This window comes from Rattus rattus, chromosome 17 (assembly GCF_011064425.1).
Source record: "Rattus rattus isolate New Zealand chromosome 17, Rrattus_CSIRO_v1, whole genome shotgun sequence".
Lineage (NCBI taxonomy): Eukaryota > Metazoa > Chordata > Mammalia > Rodentia > Muridae > Rattus > Rattus rattus.
The window spans coordinates 12,724,356-12,741,984 of record NC_046170.1 but is presented as its reverse complement, the minus strand read 5'-3'; the positions used below and the strand labels follow the sequence as shown (position 1 = coordinate 12,741,984).

Sequence of the window (17,629 nt, the reverse complement as noted above, 5' to 3'; positions counted from 1 at the left end):
TCCACCCATCCCAGGTTTCTGGCATGCCCCCTGCCCCACCACCACTGATTTCCCTTCTTTCTCCCCTGCTCTCCCTACATCTGATCCCCCACTGCCCTGATCCCCTCCCCATCCATTCTTTCAGCCAATTCCCTTCTTTCATCCTCCAATACTTATTTCATTTCCTCTTCTGAGTAAGATTCATCCATCCTCCCTTGGGTCCTCCTTGTTATTTGGCTTCATTGAGTCTATGGATTATAGTGTGGTTATCCATACTTTATGGCTAATATCCACTTACTGGAGGCTGCATACCATGCATGTCCTTCTAGGTCTGGGTTAACTCACTCAGGGTGATATTTTCTAGTACTATTCGTTTGTTTGTGAAATTCATGATAGCCTTTTTTTTTAATGTCTGAGTAGTTTTACTTGTTTAAATTAACCACATTTTCTTTGTCCATCCTCCAGTTGAGGGACATGTGAGTTGTTTCCAGTTTCTGGCTATTACAATAAGGCTGCTATGAACACAGTTGAATAAGTGTCTTTGTAGGGTGGTGGAGTATTTTGGGGGTATATGCCCAGAAGCGGTATAGCCAGGCAAGTAGAGCTATTCCCAGTTTTCTGAGAAACCACCAAATTGATTTCCAGAATCGTTATACAGGTTTACATTCCCACTAGCAATGGAGGGATTCTTCTTGCTCCACAACCTTGCCAGCATGTGCTGTCCCTTGAGGTTTTGTTCTTAGCCATTATGATGGGTATAAGGTGGAATCTCAGAGTCATTTTGATTTGTATTTCCCTGTTGACTAAGGACATCCAACATTTCTTTAGGTGCTTCTCAGCCATTCCAGATTTCTCTGTTGAGAATTTCGTTTAGCTCTGTACCCCATTTTTAAATTAGGTTATTTGGTTTGTTGGTGTCTAACTTCTTCAGTTCTTTGTGTGTTTTGGATATTAGCCTTCTGTCCAATGTAGGGTTAGTGACGATCTCTTCCTAATCTGTAGGCTGCCTTTTTTGTCCTATTGACAGTGTCCTGTGCCTTACAGAAGATTTTCAGTTTCATGATGTCCCTTTAGTCAGTTGATCTTAGAACCTGAGCCATTGGTGTTCTGTTTAGGAAATTGCCTCCTTTATCAATGTGTTCAAGGCTATGTCCCACTTTCTATTCTATTAGATTTAGTGTATCTGGATTTATGTTGAGGTCTTTGATATACTTGGCTTCAGTTTTTGCAGAGTGATGAGTTTAGATCTATTTGAATTCTTCTACTTGCAGACATCCAGTTAGACCAGCACTATTTGTTGAAGATGCTTTCTTTTTTCCATTGTATGTTTTGGGGTTCTTTGTCAAAAATCAAGTGTTCATATGTTGTGTGTGTTTATTTCTGGGTATTCAATTTGATTCCATTGAGCAACCTGTCTGTTTCCAATACCATGTAGTTTTTATTACTGTTGCTTTATAATACAACTTGAAGTCAAGGATAATGATTCCTACAGAAGTTCTTTTATTGTTCAAGATTGTTTTAGCTATCCTGGGTTTTTCGTTTTTCCATATGAAATTGAGAATTGTTCTTGCAAGGTCTGTAAAGAATTTTGTTGGAATTTTTGTAGGGATTGCATTGAATCTGTAGATTGTTTTTTGATTGATAAGATAGCCATGTTCACTATGTTAATCCTACCAATTCATGAGCATGGGAGATCGTTCTATCTACTAATATCTTCCTTAATTTTTTTTTCAGAGACTTGAAATTCTTATCATAGAAGTCTTTTACTTGCTTGGTTACAGTTATACCAAGATATTTTATATTATTTTTGGCTATTGTGAAGGGTATTGTCTCCCTAAATTCTTTCTGAGTCCATTTATCACTTGTATAGAGAAGCACTACTGATTTTATTTTTTAGTTAATTTTGTATCCAACCACTTTGTTGAAAGTTTTTATCAGCTGTAGGAGTTCTCTGGTAGAATTTTTGGGGTCACTTATGTATAATATCATATCATCTGAGAATAGTGATACTTTAACTTCTTCCTCTTCAATTTTGTTTCCCCTTGATTTCCTTTTTTTCTTTCCTTTGTTTAATTGCTCTGACTAGAACTTCAACTTGTACATAGAAGAGATATGGGAAAAGTGGGCAGCCTTGTCTTGTCCTTGATTTTAGTGGAATTGCTTAAGTTTCTTTCCATTTAATTTGATGGTGCCAATTAACTTGCTGTATATTGCTGTTATTGTGTTTAGGTATGCACCATGTATCATTGATCGCCCCAAGAATTTGAACATGAAGGGGTGTTGGATTTTGTCAAAGGCTTTTTCAGTATCTAATGAGATGATCATGTGTTTTTCTTTCAATTTGTTTATATAGTGGTTTATGTTGATGAATTTTCATATATAGAATCACCCCTGCATCCCTGGGATGAAGCCTTCTTGATCATGGTGGATGATGTCTTTAATGTACTCTTGGATTCAATTTGCTAGTTTTTTATTGAGTATTTTTGCATCAATGTTCATAAGAGAAATTGGTCTGAAATTCTCTCTTTGTTGAATCTTTGTGTGGTTTTGGTATCAGGGTGACTGTGGCCTCATAGAATGAGTTTGGCAATGTTCCTTCTGTTTCTATTTTGCAGAATAGTTTGAGGAATATTGACATTAACTCTTTTTTGAAAGTCTTGTAGAATTCTGTGCTAAATCCTTCTGACCCAAGGGTTTTTTGGTTGAGAGACTTTTAATGACTAGTTCTATAACTAGGGGTTATAGGACTGACAGTTCAGATAGTTTACTTGATCTTGATTTAGCTTTGGTAATTGGTATCTGTTTAGAAAATGATCCATTTCGTTTAGATTTTCCAGTTTTATAGAATAAGACCTAATGATTCTTTTAATTCCCTCAGTGTATACATTATTAATGTCTCCCTTTTCATTTCTGATATTTTAAATTTGGGTACTGTTAGTTTGGCTAAGGGTTTGTCTATTTTGTTGATTTTTCAAAGAACCAGATCTTGGTTTTGTTCTCTTTGTTTCTCATTGATTGGCTTTAGCCCTGAGTTTCCTGCTGTCTACTCCTGGGTATGTTTGATTCTTTTTCCCCAACCCCTAGGGCCTTCAGCTGTACTTCTAATTCATTAGTGTGAGAGCTCTCCAGTTTTCTTTATGAGGGCACTTAGTGCTATGAACTTTCCTTTTAGCACTGCTTTTATAGTGTTCCATAAGGTTGGATAGGTTGTGCCCTCAGTTTCAATGAATTCTAGAAAGAATTTAATTTCTTTATTTCTTTTCTTACTCAGTGATTGTTAACTAGAGTGTTGTTCAGTTTCCATGAGGATGTAGGCTTTCTGTTGTTTCTGTTGTTGTTGAAGTCTGATAAGATGCATGGGGTTATTTCAATCTTCTTGTTTCTGTTGAGTCTTGCTTTTGTGACCAATTATATGGTCAATTTTGGAGAAGATTCCATGAGATGCTGAAAAGAAGGTATATGGTATATTCGTTTGTTTAGACTGAAATGTTCTATAAATGTATGTTAGGTCCATTTGAATCATAGCCTCTGCTGGTTTCATTATTTCTCTTTTTAGTTTCTGTCTCAATGACCTGTTGATTTGTGAAAGCGGGCTGTTGAAGTTTCCCACTATCAATTTGTAGGGTTCCATTTGTGACCAATGATTGTTCAGAACTGAGATGTCATCTTGGTGGATTTTTCCTTTGATGTGCATGAAACATCCTTCCACACTCTTTTGATTACTTTCAGTTGAAAGTCTATTTTATTACATATTAGAATGGCTACTCTAACTTGTTTTTTTAGGTCTTATTTGCTTGGAAAACCTTTTTCCAGCTCTTTATTCTAAGATAATGTCTATCTTTGTTGCTGAGATATGTGTCTTGTATACAACAGAATGCTGGATTCTGTTTACACATCCATTCTGTTAGCCTGTGTGTTTTTACTGAGGGGTTGAGTCCACTGATATTGAGAGATATTAATGACCAGTGATTGTTCTTCCTGTTATTTTGATGTTGGTGGCAGTAGTGTGTCGTACACACCATACTTCTAACTCAAGGTAGATCACAATTTTGATACTGGAACATTACATTGTACCACATTCATCATATTAACAACACTTGATAGAATTTTGGTGTTGTTTTTGAAAGATGAGGTATTTATTTAACACCTAGGCTGGCCTGAGAATTTATAGGTAGGTTTAAGTGATCCATGCATTTAAGCTCTACCTCCCAAAAAGCCAGGACTATTGGTGTATAACATTTTGCCTTGCCTGATAGCATATTCTTTTATTTTTGTTTTGTTTTCTTTTCTTTTGAGATACTGTTTCTCTGTATAGCACTGGCTGTCCTGGAACTCTTTCTGTAGACCAGGCTAGCCTTGAACTCAGAGATCTGTTGGCCTCTGCCTCCTGAGTGTTGAGATTAAAACCACCCAGTTCTGATAATATATTCTTTTAAAGCTAGGTTTTAGAAATTTTTTGATTAAAAAGTAAGGACCACATAAAATATCAATGTGGAAAAGGAAATGAGTATAATAGTATCTAGGTTTATATAAAATTAAGAAGTCATGTTGTCTCAGTTGCTGTTCTATTTGCTGTGAAGAAATACCATGACCAAGGTAAAAGTAACTCTTATGAAAGAAATAATTTAATTGAGGACTTGTCCATGATCATCATGGCAGGAAGCATGGTGGCCTGCAAGCATGGTGCTGAAGCAATAGCTGAGAACTTTACATCCTTATCCACAAGAAGCAGGCAGAGAGAAAGAGTCAAATATACAGAGACAGAGAGACAAAGACAAAAGACTGTGCCTGGCTTGAGCTTTTGAAACCTCAAATCCCACTGCCAATGACACACCTCCTCCAGCAATGCTACACTTCCTTAATCCTTCCCAAGAGCTCCACTAACTGGAGACCAGACATTAAACATATAAACCTGTGGGGGGGGCATTCTCATTTAAACCACTACATGTGTCATCCCTAATAAGTGTACACTATGTCTGACTGGTCTATCTGAATATGAGAAACAGGGCTGGAGGGAGGGAGAAGAGATTGAGGACATAGCGACATTGGTAAAGTACTTGCCTAGCAAGCATGCAGAACTGATTTCCATCTCAGCAGCCACATAAAAAGCTGACACATACTTGGGGTTTTATTGTTGTTGTTTAATTTAACTTTATTTTATTTTATTTTATTTAAAAAAGATTTATTCATTTATTATATATAAGTACACTGCAGCTGTCTTCAGATACACCAGAAGAGGGCATCGGATCTCTTTAAGATGGTTGTGAGCCACCATGTGGTTGCTGGGAATTGAACTCAGGACCTCTGGAAGAGTAGTCAGGTGCTCTTAACCGCTGAGCCATCTCTCCAGCCCTTAACTTTATTTTTTACTTATCACTTTACATCCTGTTCACTGTTCCTCTCCCGGTCACCCTCTTCCACAATCCTTCTCCCATTCTCCCTCCCCTTCTATTCTGAGCAGCTACCCCGACCCGTGTATCCCCCCACCCTGGCACTTCAAGGTGCTTCCTTTCCCACTAAGGCAGCCAAAGCAGCTCAGCTAGCAGAACATATCCCACATACAGGCAACAGCTTTTGGGATAGCTCCTGCTCCAGTTGTTTGGTACCCACATGAAGACCAAGCTGCACATCTGTTACTTATGTGTGTGAAGGCCTAGGTCAGACCCATGTATTGTATGCTCTTTGGTTGGTAGTTCAGACTCTGAGAGCCCCAAGGATCCAGGTTAGTTGACTCTGTTGGTCTTCCTGTGGAGTTTCTATCCCCTTAGGGACTGCACTCCTTCTTCCTATTCTTTCATAAGAGCCCCCAAGCTCCACCCAGTGTTTGGCTATGGATGTCTGCATCTGTCTGAGTCAACTTCTGGGTGGAGCCTCTCAGAGGACAGTCATGCTCAGTTCCTGTCTGCAAGCATAACAGAGTATCATTAATAGTGTCAGGGATTGGTGCCTGCCCATGGCGTGGGTCTTAAGTTGACATATACCTATAATTTTTCCCGGGTCCTAGACTTTTCTTCCAAATAAACAAATGAATGAATGAATGCATGAATGGTGGATGATGGCTCCTGAAGAATACCAAATGAAGTTGACCTCTTGCTTCTGCATGCACACATACATGTGCATGTTCACCTACATAAACATGTGTGCATACAAACAGATACTTCCCTGCCCTTTTACATGATACAATGAGAAGCACAAAATATTATGTATGAGGAATTTTAGCAAAACACTTGAACCTAAATTTGATGAATCATTAACAGAGTAAATAAGAACATTTTTTAAAAATGTCTCACTCTGTAGTACAGCTTGGCTTTCAAATGTTTGCTCACTCTGACAGTCTAGAGACAATTTCTCACTATATAACCCAAACTGGCCTGGAGCTCATAATCTTCGTACCAAAGTCTCCTGAGTGCTGAGCTTATAGGCAAAGATCACCACACCTGGCTCTACACAAACACCTTTAATAGACACAACTAGGATGTAACCAGCAAATCCTTTGAAAAGCCATGGCAGAAATCACTTCTTTTCCAAGGAAATGGCAAGGAGGGCAGGGAGGACAAATAACAGCTTTAAATTAACCCAAACATTGGGAGTATGTCTTAGTGGTAGAATACATACTCAATGTATAAGGCCCTGAGTTCTATCCCAGTAACAAACAAAAATGATATCAACCAAATGTACTGGTGGGTCTTGTTTGGATCATGATTCAAAGAACCAAAATTTTGGAACACAAAAAATGTATAAGATAAGGAGAGCAAGGAGGGAAAGGTAGAAGAGAGAAAATGAGAGGGTTTGTTTTAGAACTAAGCATGATCATGCATGGCTGTAATCTCAATATTCAAGAGGCCAAGGCATGAGCATTGTTGCAAGTTCAAGGCCAGCCAGGGCTATTAAGCAAAATCCTCTCTTTCCAAAGCAAAAGAAACAAACAAAAAATTTGAAGTAGTGGGGAACTTTGAGCCACTGTGGTGATTTGAATAAGATTAGCCCCCATAGGCTCACATATTTGTATGCTTAAAGAGTAGCATTAAGAAGTGTGACTTTGTTAGGGTAGATATGACCTTGCTGTAGGACATATGCCATTGGGGGTGGGCTTTGGGATTTCAAATGCTTAATCCAGGGTATCTTCCTCCCTCCCTCTTTCCCTTCCTCCCTCTCCCTTCTTTTTTTTTTTTTTTTTTTTTGTTTTGTTTTTTTTTTTTGGGGCTGGGGCCCGAACCCAGGACCTTGTCCTTTCTAGCGCAGGTGCTCTACCACTGAACCAAATCCCCAACCCCCTCCCTCTCCCTTCTTGTCTTAGGATTTCTATTGCTGTAAAGAGACACCATGACCACAACTTTTATAAAGAAAAACATTTAATTGGGGCTGGCTTACAGTTTCAGAGGCTTAGTGCATTATTTTCATGATGGGAAACATGAAGGTGGAAAACATGGTGCTAGAGAAGGAGCTGAGAGTCTACATCTTGATCAGCAGTCAGCAGATGAAGATTGTGTGTCACACTTAATCATAGGAAATCTCAAAGCCCGCCGCCATACTGACACACTTCCTACAACAAGGCTATACCTACTCCAACAAAGCCACACCTCCTAATAATGTCCCTCCCTATGGACCAAGCATTCAAACGCACGAGTCTGGGTACTATTCCTATTCAAACTACCACACTGCTGCCTGCTGATCCAAATGTAAGACTCTTGCCTCCTTCTCCAGCACCATATCTGCCTCCATGCTTCCACCATGATATAATGGACTAAACTTTTGAACCCATAAACCAGCCCCAATTAAATGTTTCCCTTTACAAGAGTTGCTATAGTCATGGTGTCCCTTCATAGCAATAGAAACCCTAACCAAGACAGGTACTGTATTTAGATTATAGTGTTACTTTCTTAGGTGGTAGTTTTATATATTTAAAAAGCAGAGTCCTTATGGTAGAGATGTATAGTGACATATTTTAATGCAAAATCTGTTGTCCTCGTGGATATATTAGACTGGGAGAGACGTCAATAAAATTTTACTCTCCGTGATTTAATAATTATGAAGTTGGGTAAAGTATACCCATATGTTTGTTGTGCTTTGTCCTTTACTCTTAGGTGTTTAAGATGTCCCACAATAATGTTTAAAGCAAACAGAAAAAATGATTGAGCATAAAGGCCATGTCTGTATCACTTTTCTGTTGCTGTGATAAAATACCATGACTAAGGCAACTTACAGAAGGAAGGTTCCAGAGCATGAGCTAAGATCTCACATCTTGAACCACAGGAAGGAAGCAGAGAGAATGCATTGGGAATGGCACCAGTCTTTACATCCTCAAAGCCCACTTCAAGTGACACACTTCCTGAGCATTCTCAAAAAGCACTACCAGCTAGGGACAAGTCTTCAAACCTTTCAGTTACACCACACACCCTTTTTAGGTACCTTCCCTTAATGGCTCAAAACCAAACCAGTGTAGATGCTTCTTGTTTCCTTCTCTTTTCTATTTATTGGAGACAGAGTCTCCTATGGTTCAGACTGGCCTCCAGTTCACTGTGTAAGCACAGATAGGCAAGAACTGATCTTCCTACCTCTACTTCCTAAATGCTGGGATGACAATGTATGCACAATTTTATGCTGTGCTAGGGATTTAATCCAGGTTTTATGCATGTTAGACAAATATTCTACCAACTGAGATAATCCTTATTTTGCTCTTTCCTTTTCTTTTTTCCAGTACTGACAGTTGAACCCAGGCCTTTGCACATGCTAGATGATCACTGTTCCCTGATTGGAGTAGCCCTTTAATTTTTTTAATTTTTGAGATAAGTTTCACAAAATTGCCTAAACTAGCCTTGAACTTGCAAACCTCCTATCTACCCTGGCCTTCTAAGAACTTAGGGTTGTATACATGTATCACCACAGTGGATTGCATACTTCTTTTCTGTGTGGCCATAACTGTTCACACCTCTGCCCCATTACTTCTTTGTATTTATTTTCTTTACTCTTTGGGATGGGTTAGGTTTCTTGAAATACCTATCAATTCCTAATTTAGTTTATCATCATAGAAGTTATCTGATTTCACAGTTATATACTTTTATAACATCTGTATATCAACTTAATTTGTTTTCTTTTAGGTTGCATAGTAGTAAGAAAACTCCTCAACAGCCGAAATTTTAGCAAGCTTTTGCACTCTTGTCCATACCAATGTGATCATCATAAAGTCATTATGGAAGCTGAAGACAAATATAAAAATGAACTAAGGAAAGCATTTATCTGTGCAAAAAGTAATTCATTCAGCAACTTGAACTGTAATTATGGCTATACATTTGGAACTGTCATCTAAAATACTAAGTTTGTTAACTAGGGTATAAAGTAATGTTGAGAGGAAAACCCTATCTCTAAATAACCAGTAAAAAAGATGTTCTAAAGTAGATTTAGCTTAGTAGACGCCTAAAACTTCTTCGTAAACTTAGCGTGGAAGCAGGTACCTATATCCTCAGCCTTCGGGTATGGTGGCACATGTCTTTTATCTCCACACTCGGGAGGCAAAGGCAGACAGGCCGGCCAACCTGGTCTACATAACTAGCTCTTGGACAGCCAGGGCTACATTGAGAAGCCCTGTCTTGCAAAACAAAAAACAACAATAAAAAAAAATCAAAAACCCGAACAAACAAAAAAGAGATGGGGCTAGGGAGATGGCTCAGCAGTTAAACACATAAACACACACGCTGCTCTTGCAGATGCTCAGGTTCGGTTCTAGCACCTACATGGTGGCTCACAACCATCTCTAATTTCAGTTTCAGGGAAGCCGACTGTTCAGGGAAGCTCTCTCCAGGCTTCTACAGTCACCAGGCACAAATGTGGTATATAAGCAGGCCAAACAGTCGTATACAGTAAGGAATATAATAAAATTATTTATAGTTCACTAAGGATTCCTACTAGAAGACAGCAATAAGTATCAACTAACAGAATTGATATGTAACTATTTAAATTTCTATTTTAAGTATACTAAATGTTTTCTATATTTTTCAGGAATTTTGCTGACTCCCTGTAGAAGAAGACAACTTAGTAAGGAATCTACTGCCTCTGAAGAAATAAGTAAATATATTTAATTTTTAAATAAGCTCAAATTTTACATATTCCTAAAAAAGAAGAGAGCAGCTGAATTAACTACTTAAAATGATCCCTTGGCTTGTATGAGATTATACCTACTGAAAAGAGACACCTTCATCCATCCTTCATAGTGTTTACTTGTTGCCAGTCACCTGAGGAAGGAGCTCTGGGAAACTGATCTTTTCTTTTCTTTCTTTGTTTCTTTCTTTTTCTTTCTTTCTTTTATATGAGCTACTTGTGCATGCGATGCCTATGGAGGTCAAAAGAGGACATTAGATCCCCTGGAATTGGAGTTCTAGACAGTTATAAGCTGCCATGTGTGTTCTGGGTTTGAACTCTAATCCTCTGATGTTTTTAACAGCTGAGCTATCTTTCCAGCCCTGACATTTATTAAATATCTGCTGTATGTAAGTCGTTTTATAGCTGTTATTTCTCTTAATTATGTTAATCAACTGGTAAATCACAGAACTTTGATTCAAATGTAAGACATATAGAAATGCTATATCCTGTGGTTCAAGTTTCAAGCAAGTTATTCTACGTACAAGTACTTCAGAGAGACTTTACAGAAGGCTTCTTTCTATTGATATAACTATAGTATTTTAAATGATAAAAATTAAAGAGTCAAATGGAATAAATCTTAATTTCCTGTTTAAAAGTAAAATCTTAAGTTAGTTTTAGAAATGTTTGTTTTGTTTTTATTGTTTGAGACAGGGTTTCTCTCTGTGTAGCCTTAGCTATTCTGAAATTAACTCTGTAGACCAGGCTGGCCTCAAACTCATAGAGAGAGAGCTGCCTGCCTCTGCCTCCTAAATGCCATCACAACCTGGTAGCTTATAGAATTTTAAGGAGTGGGGATGAGTCAGCTGATGACAAGCTGTGCATGCATGAGCACCTGATTTTGGAACTCCAGCACCCACATGAACTGGACATGCTGGCACATCTCCAAATCTGGTAGGCCATGCAGCAAGAGAACCATTTTGAAAAAATCAAGGTGACAAGCGACAATAGGAAGAAACCCAACATTGACCTCTGGTTTCCATGCATACTGATTGATTGTTATATAATCTTAATTTAACCATAAGGTTAACTGTCTGGCTTTTCACCATTCCTATTTATCAAAGAGGTTTCAAGAGCATTGTTATATTCTTCTTGTCCTAGTCAGCTACTACCTTTAGATTAAGAATATGGCAATGGGATCTATTATTTGTTATTGTCACCTGGAGATTAGTAATATTAAGGGAAGTATTCTGTTGTTTAATACAGACTTTTAGACTTGGTATATCTAGCAAGCATTTTTATCTTACTTAACATTTATTTGGTTATTTTCACTTCCAAACCTTGAAAGCTACCTAAAATTTACTTTATACATCTTGAGTTGTCTTCTACATGAAGAGCTCTTCATGGAGTTAGAGAAGTAGCTCAGCAGATGAGAATGCTTACTGCTCCTGAACAGGATGTAGGTTTCCCAGCACACATGTGAGCTAGCTCATGACCGGGGCATTTGATGTCCTCAGCCTCCGAAGGCACCTGCACTCATGTGATACAGACACTTATGTAGGCTCACACATGCACATGCACAAATAAATATACAATAAGTCTTTTCATGTAGAACCAGGTGTGGTGGTGTGTTCCCATTATCCCAGCCCCCAAGGAGGCAAAGGCATGATGATTGCTGAAGTTCAGGACCAGCATGGTCTACATAGCAAGTTCCAGGCTAGCCAGGGTCCATAGCAAGATCCCGTCTCCCAAAGAAACATAAAATGAACAAAAAATTAGGTAAGTTAAAATTAAGTACAATGCCACTCTTTTAAATATTGCATACCTCACTCTCCCAAGTTCTGGGAAAACAGGTATGGAACACTATTGATGGCATAAAACACATGTTTTTCCAAGTAACATTTCCAAGTATTTCTGTAGTATCTATTACACAATGGAAATTTTGTCCCATACAGATGTGTTGCACTTAGAAATTTTGTTCTTAGCTAGGCATGGTGGTGCATGCCTTATACCTCAGCACTTGGGAGGCAGAGGCAGGCAGATCTCTGTGAGTTCAAGGCCAGCCTGGCCAATAAAGTGAGTTTCAGGACAGCCAGGGCTATTGCACAGAGAAACTTAGTATTGAAAAACTAAAAGAGAAAGAAAATTGTTCTTGTCAAGGGCCTGACATCAGAATAATAGTTTTTTCCAGTAACATGTCTTCAAAGCAAATATATAAATAACAACTAAAAATTAGTCTATAATTAATTTATGTTGAAAATAATCAGTGAACCTCCTGAAAAATGAGCATAATTATGGTTATGCACTAATTATACAGAATGATCCTAAATACTATTAAATGGCATTCAGCTTAAATACCAAATACTAATTTTTATAGGTTAGACTTAGTTAACTAAAAATAAGCAGTTGATAATTTGGCCTGCTTTTTAGAATTTTTTAAGAGTGTTGTGAAGAAGTATGAATTTAAGTCTTAATATCTTTTAGATCAAGCCTTGTTGCTCATTTTCTTCTGCAACACATAGACTAAGAATAGCACTAAGGCTGGGTGGCATGACTCATGCCTCTAATCCCAGCACTAGGAAAGCTAAGGCAGAAGATTCACAAGCTTGAGGCAAGTGTGAGTTATACTGTAAGACTTTCTAAAAGTATAATGATAATAAAATAATATAATAATAATAATATATGTTTTAAAACCACACTCAAAAAGCCATGGAGTGAGTGAAGTCTTGAAGTGCAGTCTTCTTCAAAGCTACCCAGTCCTCTATTGTAGAATTTGTAAGTCAGGGAGATGGTAGCCTCAGTGAAAATGGGGGCCTTATAACACGTTAAGGCCTCAGTATTCTAAAAGCTATAATGTACCCAGTTCTGATTACAAAAACGATCAAGTCCTTTATCAGGTGAAGCTTCAAAGAAACTTGGGTTGCCACAGTTTTCCAGTATTCCCCAAAATAAGGAGTAATTTCATACACAAGTTTTGAGACAGTTTTATCAACAATAACCTCCCTTAATAAATATTGGTGATTGCCTACTATCTTTGGATACTATTCTGAGCCTGGGGAATGCAGTGGTAACTCAGCTACTCAGAAGCCTCTCCCTTTGTGGAGTTTGCATTTTAAATAGGAACTACTAAATAATAACACTGACTTCTCAGCTTCTACTGGGAAGGTATTCTCTTGCGTTTTAAACATTCCCACTTTTATTGGAATGGACAGCCAGCCAGCAGTGTTGTCTTATAATGATGAAATTTTATACAACACTTCCTTCTACATCCATCCATCCTTCCTGTGTTTGATCCTCAGAACTCATGTCAAACTGAAGAAAACACTGACTCTACAAAGTTGTTTCAACCTCGACATGCATGCCTAAGGCATGAGTGTGTCCATATATATTACATGTAGACAGTAATAATAAAACTGTTTCCTACTCATCAGAAGATAATTGAAATAACTGCTTACCAATTGTGTATTCTTTCTATTATAGAAATTGTTCATCAAAAACCAAATAGTAAAAAACTTCCAGGTTTGGAAGCACAGGCCTTCAATACCAGCATTCCAGAGGCTAAGGAAAGAAGATCCCCAGTTCCAGGCCAGGATGGACTACATAGTGAGTTTGAGGCCACCCCAAGCTACATAGGAAAAGCCAGTCTCAAAAAAAGAAAAAGAGAGAAAAAAGAAAACCTACAAATTTCTTTTACCATCATGTGACCTGTTTTGTTTTTACACGTTGATAAGCTGCACCTTACAGGTAGTATGTGTGAGTTTTTCTTAAGTGAACATCAAAATTCTCTTATTCTTAAAAACAATGAAAACTGGTATTCAAAACAACAAATGTTGGTATTCTTTGTGAAGTTATGGAGCCTTTGAGAAGACTGTATCTGTAAGATCAATAAACCATTTACTAACCATCCTCACAGCAATGCTGCATTAAAATCTAGTGTTTATAAACTTACTTTTCTGTTGATATGTGTGGATATTATTTCAGTGGACTGAGTTATAATACTAAAGCAGTCACAGTAGTAGCACCTAACTTAATAGTCTTTTAAACTGAAGTAAATTTCTATTTGATAAAATGTCCCTGGCATCAAACTGTCTCATTCTGTAGTTTATATCCCAGGCATAAGTTATACATTTATTTGAGTCTTAAGATTTCTTATTTCAAGTATTAATATATTCTATACTTCATTCATTACAGAAAAAAGAAGAATTCGTAAAAACTTTACCAAGGAAGAAGTAAATTATCTTTTCCATGGAGTTAAAAAAATGGGAAATCATTGGAATTTGATTTTGTGGTCTTTCCCGTTTCAGAAAGGAAGAAGGGCTATAGACCTTGCTCACAAATACCACAAGCTGATCAAAGGTCCCAGCTGTGGAAGGATTCAGTCCTTGGACTCTTAAAATAAGAGTTCCATAGAAGATACAATATGTTAAAAATTCTCCTTAACTCTGTGGGACAGGAAATGATGAAACAGAAATAGTTTAAGTTAAATGGTTGTTTGTGATATAAACTCTTTAAAATGGTACGATAATTTATAAAGGAAGTGCATTTTCAGTGTGAAAATTAGAACTCCTCCGCGAAGCCAAATGTAATGTGCCTTTACTTTTCCTTATGGTCAAAGAACATAGATCAGAAGAAAAAAAGACCAGCCTTTAAAACATCCCTTACCATGATATTGCCACAAATACTGTATTTTTGTCCAGTGCCAATGTCCAACTTAGAACTGAAACAAGTTTCTCAAGCTGTTCAGTTAAGGCTCTCACCCAACAAATAAATGTTTGACATTTTGTTAATTGAAATGATTCCTCCTCTTTTTCTTTTTCTCTAGACAGGGTTTCTCTGTGTAGCTTTGGCTCTTCTGGAACTTGCTCAATAGACCAGGGTGGTCATGAACTCACAAAGATTGGTCCACCTCTATATCCCTAGTGTTGGTATTAAAGGCACGAGTCACCACTGCCTTGCCAGGATTCTCTTCTAAAGGTTAATTATGAAGTTGTATTAGCACTTTCATATTCTGTAATCTGAGTTTTCTCTTTCTACTATGTTTACAGCTTTACTTATTTACTCATTACACTGTATTGATTTGTTATGTATATGGGCATAAGTCAGAGAAAACTTGCAGAAGTTACTTTTTCCCTTCTACTATGAGGGTCCCTAGAACTTGAACTCAATTTGTCAAGATAGGCTACAAGTGCATTTACTCACCATGCCGTCTTACCAGCCCTTTGTTTTAGCTGTTTTGCAGTGTCTCTCATTTCTCCCTCCTATCCTTCCACATTTCCCCCCTCATGTTAATGAGCTTCAGTTACTTCACGATTTAGCAAAACAGGGTCATATCCTCTGATGAGCATAGTCACTTCTCAACCTATTATTGTCTATTAGTAATGTATGGCCTAAGAAGGGACTCAAGTTCTCTGCTAGATGCAATTTTATGAACCTAATTTTCATGTTTTTTTGAGATTCTATGGAGCCAACTTTCCAATCATAATTAGTATAGTTAAACCTTTTTACATTAGAATTGTGGTAATTTTGAAATATGTCCTATATTGTTGGGTTTGTTTGTGATACCATTTTATGTAGCCCAGGCTGACCTTGTACTCAGTATATAGCTTAGAATGACCTTCTCTGTTTTGTTTATTGATTTTTTATGTATATGACATACATATACAGATCTGGGGCTTGACCCTAAACACTGCGTTTGCTAGTCACCACCGAGTTACAACACCACCAGCTTTTTTGAGACAGTCTCTCACTATGTAACCCAGGCTGGTTTTGAATTCATTATTCTCCTGCCTTAGCTTCACAGGTGTTGGGATTCCAGGTTTCTGCCACCATACCCAGTTTATGAGATGCTAGACACACAACTGTGCACCATACTCTGTGAGTGATAGCTCTAGCCCGTGGTATGGCCTTGTTGTTATATCCCGCTATAGGACTTTAAGAACTGTTACATTTCCGATTTTGTTAGATTTAGTCTGAGCTGTTCGTCATCCAGTATTTTTGGAAACACTTCTGTCTCTGTGCTGCTGCGCTCTCCTCCGAGTCACAGATGGCAACCGAATCGGCTGTGGCAGGCTCTTGCATCTCTGTAGCCCCTTCTCTCCACCTCAGGCCAGCCTTCTCTGTTTTTCAGACATGGTTTCATGTAGACCTGACAGGCCTTGAGTTCAAGCTCTTCCTCTCTTGGCCTCCCCAGTGCTGGGCTATAGACATGGCCACCACACTGGGGTGTTGGTCTTTAATGAGCTTCAGTGTTATCATCCAGCCTTTGTTTTCACCTTCTTTTGCTATGAATTGTCAAATTCTCTGTTGAGATTTGCATTCCCCATGTCTGTACCATCCTCCCCCTGATATCCCTGCAAGAAAAGAAAGCTACCATATGCGTTTGTATCTGGTGCCATTTTCTCCTTTTGCAACAGATCACATTAGAGAATTTGTGTGTTAACTAGACAGAGAGGAAGGGGCCTCTTGAGGGAAATACCTGCATGAGATCCATGGACAAAGTGCTAAGGCATTTTCTCAATTAGTGATCAATGGGGAAGGGCCCAGCCCATTGGGTGTGGTGCCATCCCTGGCTGGTGGTCCTGGTGGGGATTTAGTTCACTGGCCTAGAGTTTTCAGCTCTAGTGTCCTGTAAAGACTCATCTTCTGCTTATCCTTTGATGACGTCCAACAGTGCCTGCCCCTCCCTCCAGTTTTCTAATTTACATTCAAGTTGGTGAACTACATGCCCATGGTTGGATCCAGTAATTTATGCTGTTAAGTTCTGGCTGAGCCAGAATCACTATCTTTTTAACTGAGACCTCCTTAGGTGATTGCTTTCCGTGCCCTGCCCCATTTCCTTTGATATTTATCAATGCCTGTACAGTTGCCCTGATCCTTAGAGAACAGCACGAGGAGCTCTCAGGCAGAGACCATACCTAAAGTTACCCCTGATAAACACAAGCCTGTCTTTCTTTTCTCCATTTCTTCTCCCCCTTTACATCTAGTCTCCCCCCCACTACCTTCTTCACTAAAGAAAAGCAGTCACAGCTTCTTGTTCTGCTGTGAAATAACGACTCTCTGAAAAATACCATTAAAAAAAACAAAAAAACAAAAACCTTGCAGGGCACTGGTGGCACTCCAGCACTCCAGAGGCAAAGGCAAGCAGATGTCTGAGTTTGAGGCTAGCCTGGCCTACAGAGTGAGTTCCAGGATAGCAAGGACTATACAGAGAAATCCTGTCTGAAAAAAACAACACAACAACAAACTGATGAAGCAAAGCCAAAAGAATTGTTAACTATGGTGGTAAAAATCATTCACAGTTAATGAAGTCTACAGAGGAGGAGATGAAAAACACCATTCTGAGCATTTGTGATAAACTTTCAATGAGCATCTCGAGAACTCAACCAAGTTCATTATCATATAATAGTTTAATGAACATCGCTAAAGAGATGGCTCAGTGTTAAGATCACTAACTATTCTTCCAAAGGACCTGGGTTCAATTCCCAGTACCCCACATGACAGCTCACAACCATCTGCAATTCCAGTTACAAGGGGGTCAGACACCCTCTTCTGCCCTCCACACGCGCTGCATTCACAT

At 38.4% G+C, this 17,629-nt stretch overlaps 1 protein-coding gene across 1 annotated transcript in view; it reads left to right on the top strand.

Moving 5' to 3' along the window:
• Window positions 1–14,846, top strand: part of Terb1 (telomere repeat binding bouquet formation protein 1) — a 53,527-nt gene extending 38,681 nt beyond the window's left edge. The window contains exons 15-18 of the mRNA XM_032887981.1: window positions 9,078–9,227; window positions 9,976–10,041; window positions 13,534–13,656; window positions 14,245–14,846. Of these exons, the coding sequence (XP_032743872.1) occupies window positions 9,078–9,227; window positions 9,976–10,041; window positions 13,534–13,656; window positions 14,245–14,447 (542 nt within the window). The 3' untranslated portion in view covers window positions 14,448–14,846. The remainder of the gene's footprint in view (window positions 1–9,077; window positions 9,228–9,975; window positions 10,042–13,533; window positions 13,657–14,244) is intronic.
• The last annotated feature ends 2,783 nt before the right edge of the window (window positions 14,847–17,629 follow it).